This window comes from Rhinolophus sinicus, linkage group LG11 (genome assembly GCF_036562045.2).
Source record: "Rhinolophus sinicus isolate RSC01 linkage group LG11, ASM3656204v1, whole genome shotgun sequence".
Classification (NCBI taxonomy): Eukaryota; Metazoa; Chordata; class Mammalia; order Chiroptera; family Rhinolophidae; genus Rhinolophus; species Rhinolophus sinicus.
The window spans coordinates 13,329,591-13,350,105 of record NC_133760.1 but is presented as its reverse complement, the minus strand read 5'-3'; the positions used below and the strand labels follow the sequence as shown (position 1 = coordinate 13,350,105).

The following is a 20,515-nucleotide window of genomic DNA, read 5'->3' as shown; positions in this document are numbered from 1 at the left end:
AAGTGTTGGCAAGGATGTGGAGAAAACGGATCCCTTGTGCACTGTTGGGATTGCAAATTGGTGCAGCCACTATAGAAAATAGTATGGAGGTTCCTCAAAAAATTAAAAATAGAACTGCCTTATGACCCAGCAATTCCACTCCTGGGTTTTTATCCAAAGAAATCCAAAACACTACTTTGAAAAAATATATGCACCCCTATGTTTACTGCAGTGCTATTCACAATAGCCAAGATATGGAAACATCCAAAATGCCATCAATAGATGACTGGATAAAGAAATTATACACTGGAATATTACTCTGCCATAAAAAAGAATGAAATCTTACCATTTACGACAACATGGATGGACCTAGAGGATATTATGCTAAGTGAAACAAGTCAGACTGAAAAAGACAAATATCATTATGATCTCACTTATATGTAGAATCTAAAGAACAGAATAAACCATCAAACAAAACAGAAACAGACTCAGAGATACAGAGAAAAAACTTATGGTTGCTAGATAGGAGGGGGGTTCGGGTGGGGGAGAAGGTGAAGGGATTAGAACATACAAATTGGTAGTCATAAAATAGTCATGGGGGTGTGAAATACAGTATGGGGATTATAATCAATAATGTTGTAAAGATTATGTAGGATGTCAGATGGGCACTGGACTTATCAGGGGGATCACTTCATAGACCGTGTAGGTGCCTGACTACTGTGCTGTACACCTGAAGCTGATGTAGAATAAAATTGAATGTCAACTATAATATACATATATATATATATATATATATATATAAAATAATAAAAAAAAAAAAAGTGGAAAAAAAAAGATAAATGTGCCCTATGAAACTATCTATATCTACTTCCAGAAATTTAAAACCATTCCTTTGAAAATTAGAACAAATTTAGTTAATTACTTAAAAACAACCTTGAAATAACATCCGATGAGGTAGGCATTCCAAAGGTAGATACTGAAATACTAGGGGTAGATATCCTTACCTAGTGACACCAAGTTACTATAGTTCTCCAACATCACATCTCTGTACAAATCCCTTTGAGCAAAGTCCAGGCATTCCCACTCTTCTTGAGAGAAGTCAATGGCAACATCCCTGAACATCACCGATCTCTGAAACAACAAACATAATACTAGTAGTGGAAATAAAGAAAATGTTTTTTCAGTGGAGGGGGAGATGATGGAGAGCTCGCCACAAAGGAGGCAACAGAGCAAATATGCTAAGAAGCCTCTTACATAAATGAGACACTACAGAACTTGATACTTCTAAAGTGCTGACATATTCCTTTTTATTCCTGTTGTTATAGATATTTCCTGCATGTAGAACATCTCATTACACAATAAGTCTGGGAATTAGTAAATTAAATAAAATTAATTTAAAAATGCAATGTCCCAATTAAAAGAAACAGCATACGGAAGCACCCTGTACAATATGTATCTTGTACATCATACATTCTCAATAAACGCAAGCTCCTCTTTCTTTTCTACTTGAGAAATTAAGAGAAACAATTGGTTAAACATTTCTGTAAAATCTTATAAAATATGTATCATATAAAATAAGATTTACATAAAATTAAATAATTTATTGAAGCTTCAGGTTTGTCATTATATCAGAATATTAGTCATAAGCATTTCTCTGTTACCAATAATTTAGTAAATATTTTTAATAGGCTGCAGAGTTGATCCATATAATGAATATATCTGACTTAATAAATGCACATATTTGAACATTTTAGGTTATATAAAAATCTCATAAGCATTTTTTGCTTTGGGGAGTTTATAATTCTCAACAGCTTTTGCATGTGAATTTTCCTGTTACTATTAATCACTTATTAACATACTGTGTTTCCCTGAAAATAAGACCTAGCCAGACCATCAGCTCTAATGCGTCTTTTGGAACAAAAATTAATATAAGACCCGGTCTTGTATTATATTATGTAAGACCCAGTTTTATATTTTATTTAAATAAGACTGAGTCTTATATTAATTTTTGCTCCAAAAAATGCATTACAGCTGATGGTCCAGCTAGGTCTTATTTTCGGGGAAACACAGTATCTTTTTCTTGTTCTAAGCAATAGAAAGACGGAAAAGATAATCCAAACTTACACATTCAAGATTAGCACACAATACTGAATCTCAAGATGATCCATATTATTGGTATCAATTATGGATTCCCAGAGAAGATCTCTCTGTATTCAATCCCTAATCCTGTTCCTAACCTTAAAAGCCCACAAAGCATGGGCTCTTGCCATGTATGGAGACTCAGCACAGTCAACCCCAACTCCTTTCTTGCCTAACAGGGAAACCTAAGTCTAAAGAGTTCAAAGTTTTCTTGTGTGGTACCATTTAAGATCCTTCCATATCTTCTAAAATCAGGATATCTGTTGTTATATCAGTGCTCCTAATCAAAGATGCTCAATGGATTTTTGAATAAATATGTGAATATAGGTTAGATTAGAAAGACATACCTAGCGAAGACACTATCACTGGTAAGAATGGGATAAACTGGGGGCACATTCCTGAGTGGAGTTTCAGGAATAAGAAACGCAAACATGCACATACTCTGTAAAAAAGTGACAAAGTGACTACTCAAAGAGGGCATGAGGAAAACACCAATTTACCTGAGCCATGTTTTTTAGAGTTAAAAGAAATGATCAATCCTCTTCTGGATTCCTATCTTAGAGAAGCACAGAATCTGGAAAAGGCAGTGCTGGGGAGGAGAAAACAGAACCATGAGACCATGCTCTTTATAAAACTTCAGACAAGTTAAAATTACCTTTGTTGCTCTCTTCTTCCTGTCTCTTGCTCCCATTCCCAAAATACACACTAAACGGGGGGGGGGGGGGGGAGAAGGGGGGTAAAGGTGGTGGGTTCTTATCCCTGTCAAACTCAGTGCTGTCTATACACAGAAAGAAAATATTTACAAAAACTTCTCTACCATTTCTGAAATGAAAGTTATATATAATATGACACATTTACGTATAGTATACCTAAAATAGACATGACCGTTATATTTCAACATATTAATGAACACTACAATAGAAAGCACAAATAATTAAATCTTTATGCTTAAAATGAATAAATTTAAATTTATAAGATGACAATATTCAACTAAGTATTGTTGACATATTTATATTTGACATTTTGAAATAAAATCTATATACTTGTATGTATATATTTGTATACGTGTGTACAAGTGTGTGTGTAGAATAAATTAAATTCATTATCTACAAATGGAGGCTTTTACAAGTATGGATATTAACAAGTCAAATGTCACAAGCAGTGTTGCCATTAGTGCCATGATTATTTAAAATTGTTTTTAAAAATCTCCGTGAATTTCTGAATAAAACGAAGTGTAATCTTTCTCAAAGAAACTATAGCAGTATTCCTAAAAGATTTAGCTAATAGTAAGAACATGCAATAATAGTAAAACAGACAAATTCAGCAATTTTAAAATTTAAATTTTATTATTGCTAGACCCCCAATAATAAGTATATTTCCCCACAGCTATGGTCCTCATTTTGTAGGTCACAGAACAATTCTTCATTGGGCACTGCAGGAAATCTAGATCAGAAGTTGGCAACTATTGCCCACCAACTGTTTTTGTAAATAAAGTTATATTTCTAAAACACCCCATAGGAGGAGTCACTGTTCCTACAGACAATCATTGATATACGTGCTCAATAAATATTTAATTAGAAATTCCACTTCTTCCAGATATTGGCAAGGTGCAATAGATAACTGCCCATTCTAGCAACCAAAAATAATTCAGTAAGATGAAAAACCATAATTCCTTTTAAATCCATCAAAGAGTGAAGACACAAAGAAATTTAAATGAACTAAACTCCAAAAAGTGCCAACCTCTTCTTAAGACATGGATGCTCTCATCCCTGGCAGGGCTTAAACTACATTGTAATTACCTTAAAGATAAACAATCCAACTATTCCCATAAAGAGACAATCTCAAGACAGTATAAAAAAGCAAGTTCCAACTATATGTTCTTTACAAGAAACACACAGATGGGTTGAAAGTAAAATGGTGGAGAAAGACCACACAAATACTAAGCATAAGAAAGCTTGTGTACCTGTATCAATATAAGATAAAATAGACTTCAAGACAAAGAGTAATAGTAAAGAGGCTAAATTCATCAGAAGACATAACAATTCTACATGTGTAGAGATTTAACAAAGCATCAAATATACGAAGCAAAAATTGACAGAACTAAAGGAAGAAATAGATCAATCCAGAATCAGATTTGGAAATTTTAACATCTTTCTCTCAGTAATTGACAGAACAAATAAATTTTATAAATTAGTAATGATATACAGGATTTATATAAATACTATCAAGTACCTTGATATAACTGATAGCATACACAACTGTCAAGAATACCACACCCAAGTATCAAGAGCTGAGCTGAGCTGCCAGTTGTCAGAAAAGCTGATTAAGACAATAAGCCAAACTGAAAGTAACAGTCGTCTTTAATCACTTCCTACAAGGAAGAGAAAGTGCTGACTCCCCTGTTCCATTTTCCCCTGTGGAACAGCATCTACAGAGGGTCAGATGATCAGCACAGACATGGGGAATCATCTCACTGCCAAGGGAGTAGGACCACTGAGAGGGAGATGGGGAAAGGGCTAGGAATAGAAAAGTACTGAGTACCAAGTGGAGCAAAAGTGTCAAGTTTTCCCCCTTCCCTTAATAAGGACCTCTTGACAGAGATGCCTGATAGGTAACCTAACGGAGGCAGTTGGGCTAGGAATGCATATATGAATAAGAGCATGGCTTGCCAGGGGGGCCTGAGTCCTTGACCGCGACTCCCTTAGGAGGCTACAATGCATTGGCTATGCACTAAATCCAATGGGGGGAGGAAACAAGTATCAAAAATATTTTAAAATTAAATAATACAAAGTATATTTTCTGGTTTTTGTCTACACATTATTTAATTAGAAACCAATAATAAGAGGTCTAGAAGAATCTCCAAATAGTTGCAAATTAAACACACTTCTAAATAACCCATCAGAAGAAATCACAAGACATTAGAAAATATGTTGAATTGAATGACTATGAAAACACAACTAACCAAATTTTGTAGACTGCAGTAAAAGCAGTATTTAAAGAAAAATTTATAGCCTTAAATGCTTGTATTAGAAAAAAAGGAACTCCTTAGTTCTTTAGACTCCCACCTTATGGAACTGGAAAAAAAAAAAAGAACAAATGAAGCCCAAAATAAGAAGAAATAAAAATAAACACAAAATCCACAACATAAAATGGATTTCAATAGAGAACATCAACAGTCAAAAATTGTTTCTTTCAAAAGATTAATATACAGTTGGCCCTCTGTATACCCACAGGTTTGCATCTGTGGGTTCGACCAACTGTGGATCAAAAATATTAAAACAAACAAACAAACAAAAAAAATGTTACATTTTTGCTGACATGTACTAGTAGGTTAGGCCTACAATAGTTGTGTCTGTACTGCATATACACTGTTTTTTTGTCATTATTCTCTAAATGATACAGTATAACACCTATTTATATAACACTTGCATTGTATTAGGTATAATTATAGTACGTCCTCAAATAACATCTTTTTGTTCAACATCATTAGTTTCTTTATAACACTGATGAGATGCCATAGGAACTTGACTCTTGTTTATATCAATCAGCCTATGGTTAAATTGGTTTCATTATATGTTATTTTGCCACAGTTCCAAGAACCTATTGACAATGTTAAGTGAAGACTTACTATAATCTAGAGATGATTTAAAGCATACAGGAAGGTATTCATTAGTTATATGCAACTACTACGCCATTTTATATGAGGCATTTGAGCTTCTGAAGATTTTGGTCACCTCAGGGGGTCCAGGAACCAATCTTTCAGGATACCAAGGAATAACAATAATTGATAAGCCCCTAGCAAGTCTATGGAGGAAACAAAATATTACCAATACAGAGAATGAACTATAGATCTTACAGGCATTAAAAGGATAATGTAATTCTATGCCAATAAATTTGACAACTTGAATGATGTGGATAAATTTCGTATGACACAAATTACCAAAAGTCACACATGAAGAAACAGAAAACATAAGTTGCCCTATAGACAGATATTAAAGAAATTGAATTTTTAGTGAAACAAATGCCATGCCCACAGAGAAGGTCCAGATGGCTTCATCAGTAAGTTCTACTAACATTTCAGGTAGATATAATACTATTCTTTCCCAAACTTTTTCAGAAAATAGGAAAAGAAGAAAACACTCTCTTTTACATTTTGAGGTCAAGTAACCATGACACCAAAACCCGACAAAAATATTACAAGAAAAAAATTACAGTTTGAGATCTCTCATGAACATAGACATGCAAAAAATATATATAAAATATCAAACTGAACCCAACTGACTTTGGAAACAAGAGTATGTTTTATATAAGACAAAAATAAATCAAAATTTTTTAAAATCCCTAATAACCTAAAGCCAAAGGAAACACTCATCTGTTCATAACACTAACAGAGTAAATAAAAAAAAAGGAAGCAATTATTTCAAGGAATTTTAAAATACAATCATTTGACATTAGATCCCTAGTACAACGTAACGTACAGGCAAAACAACTATAAACTGTTTTTCACTAAATATACTGTTATTAACAATACTGGAATTGTTAGTCTAATATATATATATATATATCCACATATATATATATATATATCCACATATACATATATACAGGCATATATGTATATATATATATTCTGAAATGATTATATACACATACATATATCAATGAGAATAAAGCAAGTAATTAATGTTACTAGGAATAAAGATTTTCAGAGTACAAAAAATACAAATTTTTTAAAAATCAAGAAAAACTCTAATCTTTAAATTCAATTGGAAGTATCAATATAAACTCAGGATTTAGTTTTCTCTTTCTAAAAGATATGTATTTAACCAGCTCTGTTAAAGGCCTATAAACAATAACACCCAGAAGCAATGAGAACCTCCTACTATTCTAATTGTGTCTTCTTAAAACCACTTCCCACTAAAAGGAACCACGGCTCCATAAAGAAGAGGCTGATTTCATGTTTGGGAGAGGAAAATGTACAAGATGAGCCTAGAACTTCTTTTCACACCAGAAAGTTTGGAATCTACCAAAGATTACTGGTTCATGTCACAAGAAATCCAAAAGAAGATAAATCAGAGGGAGTGTAAAGAGGGTCACACTGGCCATAGATGGACAATTTGAGTATTAAGAACAATAACAGCTATGAACTGAAAAACATAAAATATCTTTAAATCGACAAGTTCATAACGATAACTTAAAAGGAAAACACAGGATAAACTTTGGAAGATGCTGAAAAATAATGAGAGTAAAATCAAGCTTTTATCCTACATTTTTTGCATAAGCTATATTTCAGAGTAACCAAGACATTGATGAGAAGATGGTTCTCTTTATAGAAGTATTCCAGCTCATAAATGCTGAAGAAATGATAGAATCAGAATACCATTTTGTAACTCCTGATAAAATATGGATTCCAAGATGATCAATGGCTGCTAACACCACATAAAGGAAAACAACCAAATATTATGCACCACTTCACAGAGGTACATATCTTTATGTATGAAGGATTAGTGCAAAACAAATAAAAAAACACACAAAAAAACCCCTGAACCTGATCAAGCCTCTAGAATTAAATACCAGTTTACAAGAAATACAGGGTTAAAGGAACATGTTAAATGACACCACACATACAGTCAACAAAATCCAGATTATGGGTAACTGTAAGAAAACTGTTCCTGGAACTACAAGAAAACAGAAAGAGAGAAAAGATTTAAGAAACATATCCCACTATTATACTAAATAGACACTGTTTGGATATTGATTCTAACAAACCATAAAAAAATATTTATGGACAGTGGGGAAAATTTGAACACTGGCTATTTCATGACATTAAGGAAGTTTTGTTTTTTTCTTTTTAGTAGCGATGATATTGTGGTTATTTTTTTAAATAAAAAGTCCTTTTTATTTATCTTGTAGAAACACATGTTAAAATAGTTGTGGATGTAATTATGTAACTGGAGTTTTTTCAAGATAATCCATGGGTTTTTGAGGGGTTGGGGTAGGGAGGAAATAGTGGAGCTATAGATAAAACATGTTTAGCCATAAATTGATATTTGTTGAAGCTAAGAGATGGGTAGAGTACATGGGGATACATTACACTATACCTTAGTTTTGGATAAATTTGAATTTTTCCATGAGAAGTTTAAAAAAAGACTTTAAGGATAGATTCCAAATATGAACGGTGTTTCATTCCAGGGGAGAGTTTTTAAGTAATTGTTATTTTCTTCCTTGTTTGTTTCTTTTTGTATTTTTTAAATTGTGTCAACGAACATGTACTACTTTGATATCAGAAAACAAGAAAGTAACAGCTTTCTGGAATTTAAAACAAGAACATGCAGTGGTTAAAAAAAAAGAAATTCTCAATAAATTCAGAGAAAAAGGAATATTTAATAGTATAAACTCTAAGACTTTTTTTTTTTAATTGGATAATGGAGAAAGAGACAGGGAGGGGAAAAAGTGAGGAAATGTACCAATTTTATTATTACTTAGAGTTGTGATTCAGGTAGAACTTATGTCAAAAGCATTTAAAAAAACCTAAAAGTAGGCCAGTTCCAGAAATCTGCCCCAAAGATAAACCTCTACAAATAGAAGCCATATATACTGTTACTGAATGCTGCATTATGTAATGGCAAAATACTGGGAAAAAACCCAAATGTCCACCCATAGGAGAATGGCTAAATAAACTATTACACTCACACAAAATGTAGCTATAAGAAAGGATGTGGCAGATGTTTATGGAATGACATCTGCTGTGGAATGATCTGTGGGATATAGTAAATGTGTGAGAAAAATAAAAAAAAGGAAGGTACAGAACAGTATACATAGAATCCACCCTTTTAATTAAGAATGGAGACAATAAAAATATATATACATATACATACAAACACAACATATTATCGTTTAAAAGAAAAACAGAAGAATAAACGAAAGATAATTACAGATGAGTCACATAGAGAAGAAAGAAGGAAACAGAGTGGAGGGGACAGGAATGGACACCAGACTTCTCTTGATCTGGAGTTTTGGTTTTGGAAATATGTAAATATTTTAAGTAATTTTAAAATTAAATTAAATCAAAGCGGGGAAAACCAATTTCTAAAAGTAGAAGCAAGATTAAACAAATAAGCCTAACTCTGTCTCTCAGGTTGGTGGCTTAACTATATGAGGTGTTATTTTAGGTGACTTTAAAAACACAGTAATTTGATTATAGGTCCCTACTGGGTTATATCCTATTGAACTCCAGGAAGTCTTGATTTTTTTTCTGTATTTATGCGGTTAGTAAAAATATCGGTATTGTTATTTTGAAACTCTCTCAATCGAAAAAGGAGAAAAGAGGTAAAGGGAATAAAGAACAGATGGGACAAATATAAAACAAATGGCAAGGTTATGGATTTCACTCAAACCATCAATAATCATGCTAATTATCAATGGTATAAATACTCCAATTAAAACACAGATATTGTCAAACTGGATAAAAACACAAGCTCCAACTAAATGCTGCCAACAAGAAATGCACACAGAACACAAAAGAGTTAAAAGTAAAAGGATAGAAAAAGATGTATCATGTTAACACTAACAAAAAAGAAAGCTGGAGTGGCTTCATTAAATATCAAAAAAAGTAGATGTTCAGAGCAAAGACTGGGATAAAGGATACCATTTCATAATGATTAAAGGGGTCAATCCACTATTAGAATATATAATCTAAAACATTTACGTACCTAATAACAGAGCTTCAAAATACTTGTACATGACACAGACTGATAGAAACTATGAGGAAAAAGAGGTAAATCCAATTGACAGAAAATCAGTAAAGACACTGTTTGGATATTGATTCTAACAAACCATAAAAAAATAGAACACTATCAACCTATCTAAGTAGTTGACATTTATAGAACACTCCACCCAACATTAGCAGAGAATACAGTCATTTCAAGTGCACACCAACATTTACTAACATAGATCACACATTCTCAGTTATAAAACAAATCTCAATAAATTTAAAAGAATTCAAGTCATACAAAGTATATTCTTTGAACAAAATGAAACAAAATTAGAAATCAGTGACAGAAAGATATTTGGAAGATCTTCAAAGCATTTGAAATCTAAATAACATATTTCTAATAACCCATAAGTCAAAGAAGAAATCAAAAGGTAATTAGATACCGCCCCCCCTCCCCCCTCCATTCCAGTTCAAGCCGTTGTTTCTCAATCTAGTTGTGTAGGACACAGCTCCCTGGCCCATGCTGGTACTATGAGCCTTGTGCTCCCCCCAGGCTGAGGCAGTGGGTCCTAGGTCACCTTCAGCTGCTCACAGCAGCCCAGCTCCAGGGAGAGCAGTTGTTCACAATGGGCATGCAGCTCACTGGTCCATGTGGGAATCAAACCAGCGACCTCAGCGTTAGGAGCACAGCGCCCCAACCACCTGAGACACCGGGCCGGTCCCTGGATTTTTGAAATAATATTGTAATAACTACATATGGTACCAGGTGAGTACTAGACTTATAGGGGGAATCACTTTGTAAATTATATAAATGCCCAACCACTATGCTGTACACCTGAAACTAATATAAATAATACTGAATGTCAACTGTAATTGAAAAAATTTTTTTAAGAAAAAAGAAAGGATTTTGAACTGAAGGCAGAATAAATAAAATAAGATTGGCAAGTGATAATTTTTAAGCCGGGCATATGATGGTTCATTATACTTCTGTGTACATTTGATAAATTTTAAAAAGTTAAAAAAAACAGGATGCTGTTGTGTCAGAAATAACACTAGATTATCTCCTTTTTAAATTTACAAATCTCAAATCCATTCTTCCTCAATTTAAACACTAGTGAGAAGCATCTATCACAATTAACTGCACATATTCCTTGCTCCCAATCTACAGAAAATTGCCTTGCCCCTTCTTTAGTTAAAAAGGCTTAGACAGGAAATTTCAAAAAGAAAACAAAGATTATGTCCTGAAAAAAAACAAAGGCATTTCAAAAAACAAAGTGGAAACATCTACTCACCTTGGACTTTGCTTTTAAATGCGTAACAGCCATTTTTCCTCCTTTGGGCTCTACTCTCAGGAAAAGAAAATGGAATTGTGAGATATTATACTAGGCTTTTCTTAGGGTATATTCTAAATAGAACACATCCTCTTCTGTCTCTCCACGCCCCCAACCTACCCCTCATTTAACATTGAGGGAGGTCAGAAGGAGACTAGAACAGTTCTGTACTTTGTGTATCAGAAAGAAGTGCCAAGATCACAACTGTCTTGAGCTAGAATTTATTTCTAGATTCAAAACAGTCCACTGGAGACAGAGCCCTGCAGTGGAGTGCTACAGGTTCTGAATTGTGTGGCTTGCCTCCTACAGCACATTGTCTGAAAGTATTCCCACTCCAGGAATCCCATTACATTTCTAAGTGGCCTGTCTTTAAGGCCACTTATCAATTCTGAAATTATCATCTCAAGACCAGGTCTGTGGCTTAGAAGTAACTCATGTATTCTTTATTCATGGGCTCAAATTTCTGACTTCCTGTCACTTCTTGCATCCAATACCCTTAAGGTGAGAGGGCACTGGAAAGCAGCAGGGTACCTACAGATATAAAGGAATCAATGTGACTTTGGGAAGAAGGGAGGGTAGCCACTGTAATCAGAAGAGAAAGAAGTCCTCAGAGAAGGGCAAAGTCACATAGGCAGACTCAGCCCCAGAATGAATCCAAGAAATATTATACCAAAACAATTTTACCTCTGTACCACACTAAACTCCCACATGGGCACAGACTATAATACACACAAATGACAACACAGTCACCCAATCACATTTCCAGTCACACAGCCAGAGTCACAATCACCACGTTAACGCTACATTGTCACACCACCTAATCGTCAACAAAATCCAATCATACACAGAGCATACACATAACCTCATTCGAGCATAGCCAAGCACACTGTCAGGTGCACACAGCCAAAAACACCCTTTCACAGCACCACTTTTACTCTCTTCAGTCAAGGAAAACGGAGCGCGCGCGCGCACACACACACACACACACAGACACACACACACAGTCCCACACAGGGCACACACACAGTCATCCAATCAGGTAGTCACAATCAGAAAAACACAACCAAGTACTGGGTCAAGGAAACAAGCAGTCTCAAACACTTTGTCACAGCCACACTCGTAACACCTCAGTCAACAGGCAAACCCCAGTAATACACACAATACACAGACAAATACCCAACCTCAAAGAGACACAAGAACATCCAAACACCCTGTCACACCACCACTGTAGCACACACCTCACAGACGCGGTACACACACAATCACAAAAGCACATTCCGTCAGTAACCACGCGGTCACAAAACACACTGTCACAGCAGTATCATCAAACCCTCAGGGCAACTCACACTCACACAAATGCTTAAACACAAAACCACAGTCGCACACGCTCATTCACAAACACTAGTCAGGCTTGCCGCCCGACACAAATCCGAAGACACGGCCTCACCTGCAATTCCTGGGACGCTTCCTCCGAGCAATTCTGCCCACCTCGACAGACGATGCAGTTCAGGGTCCGGGGTCCGGCACCCGGGATCCAGGCCGATTTCGTGTTCGCGGGCCCCACCGGAGCCGGCCCTAGCTCCTCCACATACACAGCGCTCTCCCCACGCGAGGCCCCCAAATCGCGCGAACAAACGGAAATGAAGCCGTGTTAGGAATCCGGTGACTCTGGGAAATGTAGTCCAACGTCGGGAAGGCTGTGGCTGGCCGGCCGAGACGCTGGGAAACACAGTCCACCAACCCTTGGTGGGTTTCGTGGACCAGGCTGCTGGAACCCGGTAGCCCCACAGGCCGCGCCGGCGAGTTCTAGGAGTGCCCGCCAGCGCTCAGTGCGCAGGCGTCGGGCGCGCGCTGCTGGGGCGGTTCAGAGCCGATACCGCGAGTGCTGAGTGGTTCCGATCGGGAGAAGGTAGGACTAGGCCGCTGGGCAGGTGGAGGGAAGGAGCTGGGCGGGGACCGGCTGCAGCCTCGGAATGGCTTGAAACCCTTTGTGTGCCTCCCAGGCCTAGTGAGACCACGCGAGATGTGGTCGGGCGGACTGAGTCTCTTAGGGGCTGGGTGTATGGTAGTATTTCTGCCTGTGTGATTTTACTCGCTGTTGGGTATGGGGTGATCCGTACTGAAAGCCACATGGTAATGGCATTTTTAGAAGTGTGTGGGATTGTCAGACAGAATAAGGACCTCTCCTGTTGTGGTTTATCAGTTTTGCGTCCGTGATTGAGTGTGCTTGCGTGACTGATGATGATTTGTTTATATAAATGTGCTTTTCTCGTGCCTGTATTCCAGAGTGTCTGTAGGAGTTATGTCAGCAAAAGAGCATGTGTATGACATGAAAAAAAGATGGATAGTCAAGTTATTTATTCCTCGAACACTAATTTGATGATCGGGAAAAGGTTAAAACTTTATCTGGGAAATAAAGGATTTTTCTACTGGAGCAGATACATATATCATGGGGAAGAATGCAAAATCAATATAGTTTTTGTTTGTTTTAACAAAGATGATTTCAAAGCCAGTCGTAGGGTTACTGCTTTTTCCTCTGCCACAGCCCCCCACAGTGGGCATCAATTCTTTTGTACTATTAGAAAGACATTATTGAGTAAGGTTGAAAGGCCAATTAACAAAATAATAAAATAAGTTTAAAAAGAGTGAATTTTAGCAGAGTCCAGCAGTAGTCAGATTTCCTGAATTCTAGGTCAAACCCTTGTCCCCATTTTCTAAAAAACAAACCTTGGCTCACAGAGAGGAAGGAATTTAAGGCAGTATGGTTTGTTGGTAAGCCTGAACTTGTCTTCACTTACTTTAAGATCTCGTGGCAATGTAAAACCAAAAATAATTACAAACTTTTGAATTTCCTGCACAAGGAGATAGTTATAATTCCACCACTCCTCCAGGGGGGAGAAAATTAATAAAACTTGCTCTGACTTTCAGAACCTTATACCAAATACTTTGATCTCTTCCCAGTAATGTGACTGGAATAGCAAATTTGGTAACCAGGTCTGTGAAATAAAGGAACCTGTGTGCATGATCCTGTATAGCTATGTGAAATAAAAATAGTCATATTGTACTAATATCGAGTGGGTCAAAGTATCAAAGTGGAGCAAGAATTTTGTTAAGCATGAGGGATGTAGATTGGGGTTTTTTTGAGATGACACATTCTGATTTCAAATTAGATAGCATGCATTGATCCCAAGCCACATCTACGAGTATTTGATTCTGGATTATCTCGACTTTTAGATAGTTGTGATGACTGCTTGCAAGAAAAAGGAGGCTGTTGTATAAAAGTGGAAAGCAGGAATTGTTAACCTGAGATTAAGAGATTCCATGTAGATGGGCTTCTTATTGTATATTAAATTTGTGACATTTTGTATGTGTAGATATAATGTGAATTTTTTTTTTTTTAGAGAAAATATAGGCAGTTTTATCAGATTCACAAAGAGGTGCTTTGACCCCAAAAGGTTAAGATCATTAGAAATACAGACTGCAAGGAGCTGAGGAGGACTTTTTTAGCATACCATGTGATACATTTAATGTAAAAAATAGTTTATCTTTTATGGAGGGACACACACCACACTCCTGTCAATGGTGACCTTTGGGGCAAGAAGAGAGAGGACTTACAGTCAGGAGAGAGAAGTGTCAAAGGGAACTTTAAGCAACACTGATAATCTCTCTTTTTTTTTCTTTACAAGGAAAACATACTACTCGTGTATTTAAATTTAAATTTTAAAATTCAAAAGAAAATGGAGATTGGAGATTTTGGAACAAGAAAAAGTGAGCTAAAGGACCCAAACTCTGTAGAAGCAGACAAAATCCAGAAAAAAAGTGCCCCTTACAAAGATTGCAGAGAGAAAGGAATACTCAGGCAATAATTTTTCATAGGCCTCAGGTCCTTTGTTTATCAACTGGCAGTTTCAGATTTATGTCCTTATGACCGTTTTTGACCTTGCAGACCTTTAAAGATTAGTTATCTTTTCAGTCTAGCAACTGGATTCAGCCCTGTTGTAGTGGCTGCCTGTGAGCAGCATTGGTTAGTATGTTCTCTTTCCTGGTACTGAATCATTTTCTTTTGACTCTGTCAATACTGGCAAATGGTTGTGACTTTCTTCCAATAGATTGGGTTTATACCAGTACATATGAGGTCAGGCATTCAATTAGTGATCCTGGGAAAGTATTTGAGGCATTCTGGTATTTTTATAATTATTTTTCCCATTTTTATTTTGAAAAAATTTAAAGCTGCAAGAAAACTAAAAGAATAGTATAGCGATGTATACTGTATACCCCTCATCTAAATTCACCAGTTTTTAACATTTTGCACTATTTGCTTAATCTCTGTCTACACCTATTTATAGATTTTGTTTGTTTTTTGCTCAACATTTATGAGTAAGCTGCAGACATCATATACTTTGCCACTAAATAATTTAACTGTATCTCTAAGAACAAAGTTCTCCTGTATAACCTCAATGTCATGAATACATGTAAGAAATTTAATATTGATTCATAATATCATGTTACATAATCCATATTTAAATTGCCCCAGTTTTTCCCTAAAAGTCCTATATGTCCATTTAAAAAATTGACCCACAATTCAAATCAAAGCCACACATTGCATTGGATGGATCTATCTTTTTTTTTAAACAACAAACATTTATTTCTCATAGTTTTGGAGGCTGAGAAGACCTAGATCAAGGTACAGGTAGATTTGGTTCCTGGTGAGAGCCCCTTCCTGGTTTACGGATGGCTACTATTTCACTGTTTCTTCACATGATGGAGAGAGCGCATTTATTTTGTTTCTTTACTGTAGAGCAATGTTCCTCTTACCTGTTATTGTGTTTCATGATATTTTTGAAGAGTTGAAGAGTCTAGAATGTTTATCTTGTACAAATGTCTAACATTCTGGATTTGTTTGTTTTATCATGCCTAAGTTAAGTTTAAATATATTTGGCAAGAATACAGTGGATGGTGGTGTGTTCTTCGTATTATATCACATCAAGAAGTACATAATTTTAGTTTGATCTATTATTGGTGATACTAAATTTGATCACTTTGGTTCAAGTAGTGTGTGCACCTGATTTCTCCATGGTAAAATTTACCTTTTTTTCTTTGTGAATCAAAAAATAATCTGAGAGTTTTATTTTTAGACCATTTCAAATAAAACTTTTAACCTAATTGTTTTTTAGCATCCATTGGTGACCCTTGGCTAAAAAAGTTATTAAATTCGGGGTTACAAAGGTGATTTTTAATTTTATCATTGCTTCTTTAGTGTAAAAGTGCTTTACCTTTTCCCCCCTTTCTTCTCTGCCTGTTTTTTCTCTTTTGAGTTATCACTATAACTCATGGATTTTTTTTTTCCCATGCGAAGTATTTCAGTACAAGGGACAGTGGATTTTAGCCCATGATTGTCATCATTCTTTGTGTTGCTCAAATTGTCCCAAATTGAGCTTTTCAAGCTGGCTCCTGTATTCCCAGAGGTCTTTGAGCACTTCTTTACCTTTTTTTTTTCTTTACCTTTTGACATAGATAATTCCAGACTTACATTGTATGTTTCCTATCCCAGATTTGGCATTAGCCATTTTCTGAGAATTTTTGCGATAATCTTTTAAAAACTATATCCTGAACAAAGACATAGTTAAGTAATTTGTGGTACCGATGCAATGGAGTGTTATACCTCCAATAAACTTCGGTTTATTAAGATTATAAATTTAAATGAACAAAAATCAATCTTAAAATTTACTCAGTATTGTATAAAACGTATAGTATTGTATTGGTGACATCTATCCATGTTGATTATTAATTATGATTATAATCTGTATCATAAATGTGACTGGCTGGATAGGTTTACAATAATTTATTTAAATCATTCCTTTCTGATGAATATTATGTTGCTATTTTTTTCAATCAATAAGTAATACTCCCATGAACATTCTTGTGCATTCACTTATGAGTACCTGGGAGGTTGTTACGTCTGAGAAATCAATAAAAATGGAGAGTCAGGTTAAAAATGAGGACATTTATCAAGTTACTATAATATACAAGGTACTATCTACTTGGTATTAAGTATTTAAGATACAAAGATGAAAAGTTGTTTTTAGCCTAGTAAACATGATAAAGCTGTATTGAAATAACTCTAAGAGTATATAAAAGTCATTATAAAGTTATAAATGCATTGTCTAGAAGTTAGAGGAGGAATATTTTCTTGCCACAGGTCCACTGTTTCTCATGTCCAAAATATAAAGAACACAAGAGAGAGAATTCTTGATATTAATGGATTTTGTGAAGTCAACTTTACTTGCAGTTTTTATTTTGATAATCTTATTAATGAAATGAAATTGAAGATAGTTGAACAAGGTGACTTGATACCAGCCCAGGATCATTTGGTCAGATTGGGCTGATTAGAAGTAAAGTTAAAATAGACTAGCACTAATTTAGTTATCAAAATTTCGTATAATTTCCAGTAATTACTTTTGATCAGGAATTGAACACATAACTGTATATTTCACAAAATAATTAATTCAAGTTTTGGGAACTCACAATAAACTCCATTTAGTAAAAATACAGCAATTGCTTAAAAATTATCTAGAGTCTCTATTCCTTCTCTTATCATTTGAAAATAGCTTACATTTACCCAAGGATAAAAATGTTATAAAAACATATATGTTCTTTAGCATAATAAACAGTCATTGGAAAATTCAGAAGTAAACTTAAAAATTTTTAAATCACTGATAGTCACACAACCAAGAGATAACCACATTTTAGGTTTATCTTTTCAAGTGCCATATAAAATGATATCACATGCTAAATACTATTTTGTAATCTGCTTTTTCCACGTTTTGAAACATAAAATATTACAGTAAAGTTCATATGCCTTTCAAATGTTCATAATATTTAAAACAGATTATTAGTGTTATAAAGTAATGTTGGAATATATTTTGAATATTTATAACTAAGTTGTTAAAATTTGTTAATATGGTTTATGTTTTATTGGGACATATATACTAAAAATTACATAGTATCTATTGATCATCCTAGTTTTTAATTGTTCTAAACCTGTCAGAATTCTGTAACATCTGAATAGTTCCTCATTTATGATGGCATTTTCCTGGATCTTGACCCTGGCTTTGGGTAAATAAGAACTTGCCATTGCAGGGACCAGGGACCTTCAAGACTTCTCCTAAGAGTAGAGATAATGAACTCAGAGGAATTTATTTATAGACTGTATGCTGAAAAACTAGAGCGATCTCGTCTGGCTAGAGAAGGACATTTTCTTTCTAAAATTTTAAAACTACCATATGGAACATCTTGTCTTTTCCTTTGTGACTCTGTAAAGCCTGGCTCCATGTTCTCAGAAAATTGTTAGAACTTTTCAGAGTTGTACAAGACAACTCTGCCAGTAGCTTTAATTTTCCATATTTCATATCTTTCTCTAGTCTTTCCTAAGATGGCCCTGCTTCCCTGATAACCGTTGAAATGGGCCTTAATTATTGAACAGCTAAAGTCTGACCAATTCCTCATCTTTTCCTATATGCAAGATGGTTAGTTTCTAAGCCCATTATAATTTCCTTATTGGATCTTGAAATGGAAAGACATGGTTGAAGGACAAGTGACAAGAGTCTAGGTGAGTGAATGGAAATCATCCAGGGTGAAACCATTGGCCAATGCCCAGTTTTTCAGTTAACAGGAATCATATTTTATAATATTATTTGAGAAGTTGCTTTAGACATTCCAGTACAGTAGGAAAATTGAATCCACTTCAGTATGACCTACCAAAAGAATTTAACTTTGACTCCTTTTAATTCATAGCTTTCAAAGGTACTTGTAGCTTCAATTAAACATTGAGTCATTCCTTCTTTTAATTCATAGCTTTCAAAGATAGTTTCTATTAAATATTGAGTAGATGCAAAAGAATATTTATGAAATACATGTAAGATATGTTGATTCACAATACAACAAAAATCTGTGTACCCACTGCCTATTTTAAGAAAAGAATATCACTGTTAACTTTGAAGAGCCCTAGACATACACATTCATTCCTATCACCTTTCCTTTCCCCTCAAACATAATGATTCATAATACAGCAAACACATAACAATTATCCTGAATTTTGTGTTTATAATTATGTTGCTTTTCTTTATAGTTTCAACTACTTACCCCAAAACAATGTTGTTCAACTATGCATATTTTTAATTTGATGTATTTTATATATTCTGTGACTTGCTTTTTTTGTGAACATCTGATCCTAAGATTTACCCAGATAGCTACAATTAATTTTCACTGCTTCGTTGTATTCTGTTTTATGACTATGTCACAATTATTTTTAATTTTTATTAAATTTATTGGGGTGACATAGGTTAGTAAAATTATATAGGTTTCAAGTGTACAATTCTATAATACATCATCTATATATTGCATTGTGTGTTCACTACCCAGTCAGTTCTCCTTCCATCACCATATATTTGACCCCCTTTACTGTCTTCTACCACTCCTCCCCTCCCCCCTTACCCTCTGGTAACCACTAAACTTTTATCTATGTCTATGATTTTTTGTTTGTTTGTCTTGGTCATTTGTTGCTTTCAGTTTTATATCCCACATGAGTGAAGTGATATGATTCTTGACTTTTTCTTTCTGCCTTAGTTTGCTTAGCTTATCATGCTAAGCAAAATGAATCTCAAGATTCATCCATGTTGTTGCAAATGGTAATATTTTATCTTTTCTAATGGCCGAGTAATATTCCACTGAGTGTGTATATATATACATATATATATATACATATATATGTATATATGTATATATATATACATACACACACACGCACACACACACATATATGTATATATATATATATGCCACATCTTCTTTATGCAGTCATTTATCGAAGGACACTTTGCTTGTTTCCATGTCTTGGCCACCACGAATAACGCTGCAATGATCATAGGAGTACGTATATCTTTAAGGATAAATGTTTTCAGATTTTGGGGGTAGATACTCAGAAGAGGGATTGCTGGGTTATATGGTAATTCTATTCTTAATATTTTGTGGAACTTCTATAGTGTTTTCCATAGTGGCTGGTGGGAATGTAAATTCCCACTAGCAGTGCACAGTAGTATATGAGGGATCCTTTTTCTTCAACACTTGTTATTACTTTTCTTGTTAATAGCCATTATAAGAGGTGTGAGGTGGTATCGCATTGTGGCTTTGATTTGCATTTCCCTGATAGCTAGTGATGTTGAGCATTTTGTTTTAACTTTTATTTATTTTAAGTATGTTTTTCCAGGACCCATCAGCTACAACTCAAGTGGTGGTTTCAGTCTAGTTGTGGAAGTCGCAGCTCACAGTGGCCCATGTGGGGAATCAAACCGGC

The 20,515-nt window shown here is 34.9% G+C and overlaps 1 protein-coding gene across 2 annotated transcripts in view; it reads right to left on the bottom strand.

Moving 5' to 3' along the window:
* The window catches only part of LOC109457196 (uncharacterized), a 30,993-nt gene extending 17,908 nt beyond the window's left edge, over nucleotides 1-13,085 (bottom strand). Inside the window, exons 1-5 of one of the 2 annotated variants that reach the window (XM_019749903.2) lie at nucleotides 12,611-13,085; nucleotides 11,125-11,174; nucleotides 9,831-9,879; nucleotides 2,619-2,707; nucleotides 984-1,110 (exon numbers count right to left, since the gene is read on the bottom strand). In XM_019749903.2, coding sequence (XP_019605462.1) covers nucleotides 984-1,110; nucleotides 2,619-2,627 — 136 coding nt within the window. In that variant the 5' untranslated portion in view covers nucleotides 2,628-2,707; nucleotides 9,831-9,879; nucleotides 11,125-11,174; nucleotides 12,611-13,085. The remainder of the gene's footprint in view (nucleotides 1-983; nucleotides 1,111-2,618; nucleotides 2,708-9,830; nucleotides 9,880-11,124; nucleotides 11,175-12,610) is intronic. The other variant, XM_019749902.2, reaches the window with a different exon arrangement.
* Nucleotides 13,086-20,515: the final 7,430 nt, after the last annotated feature.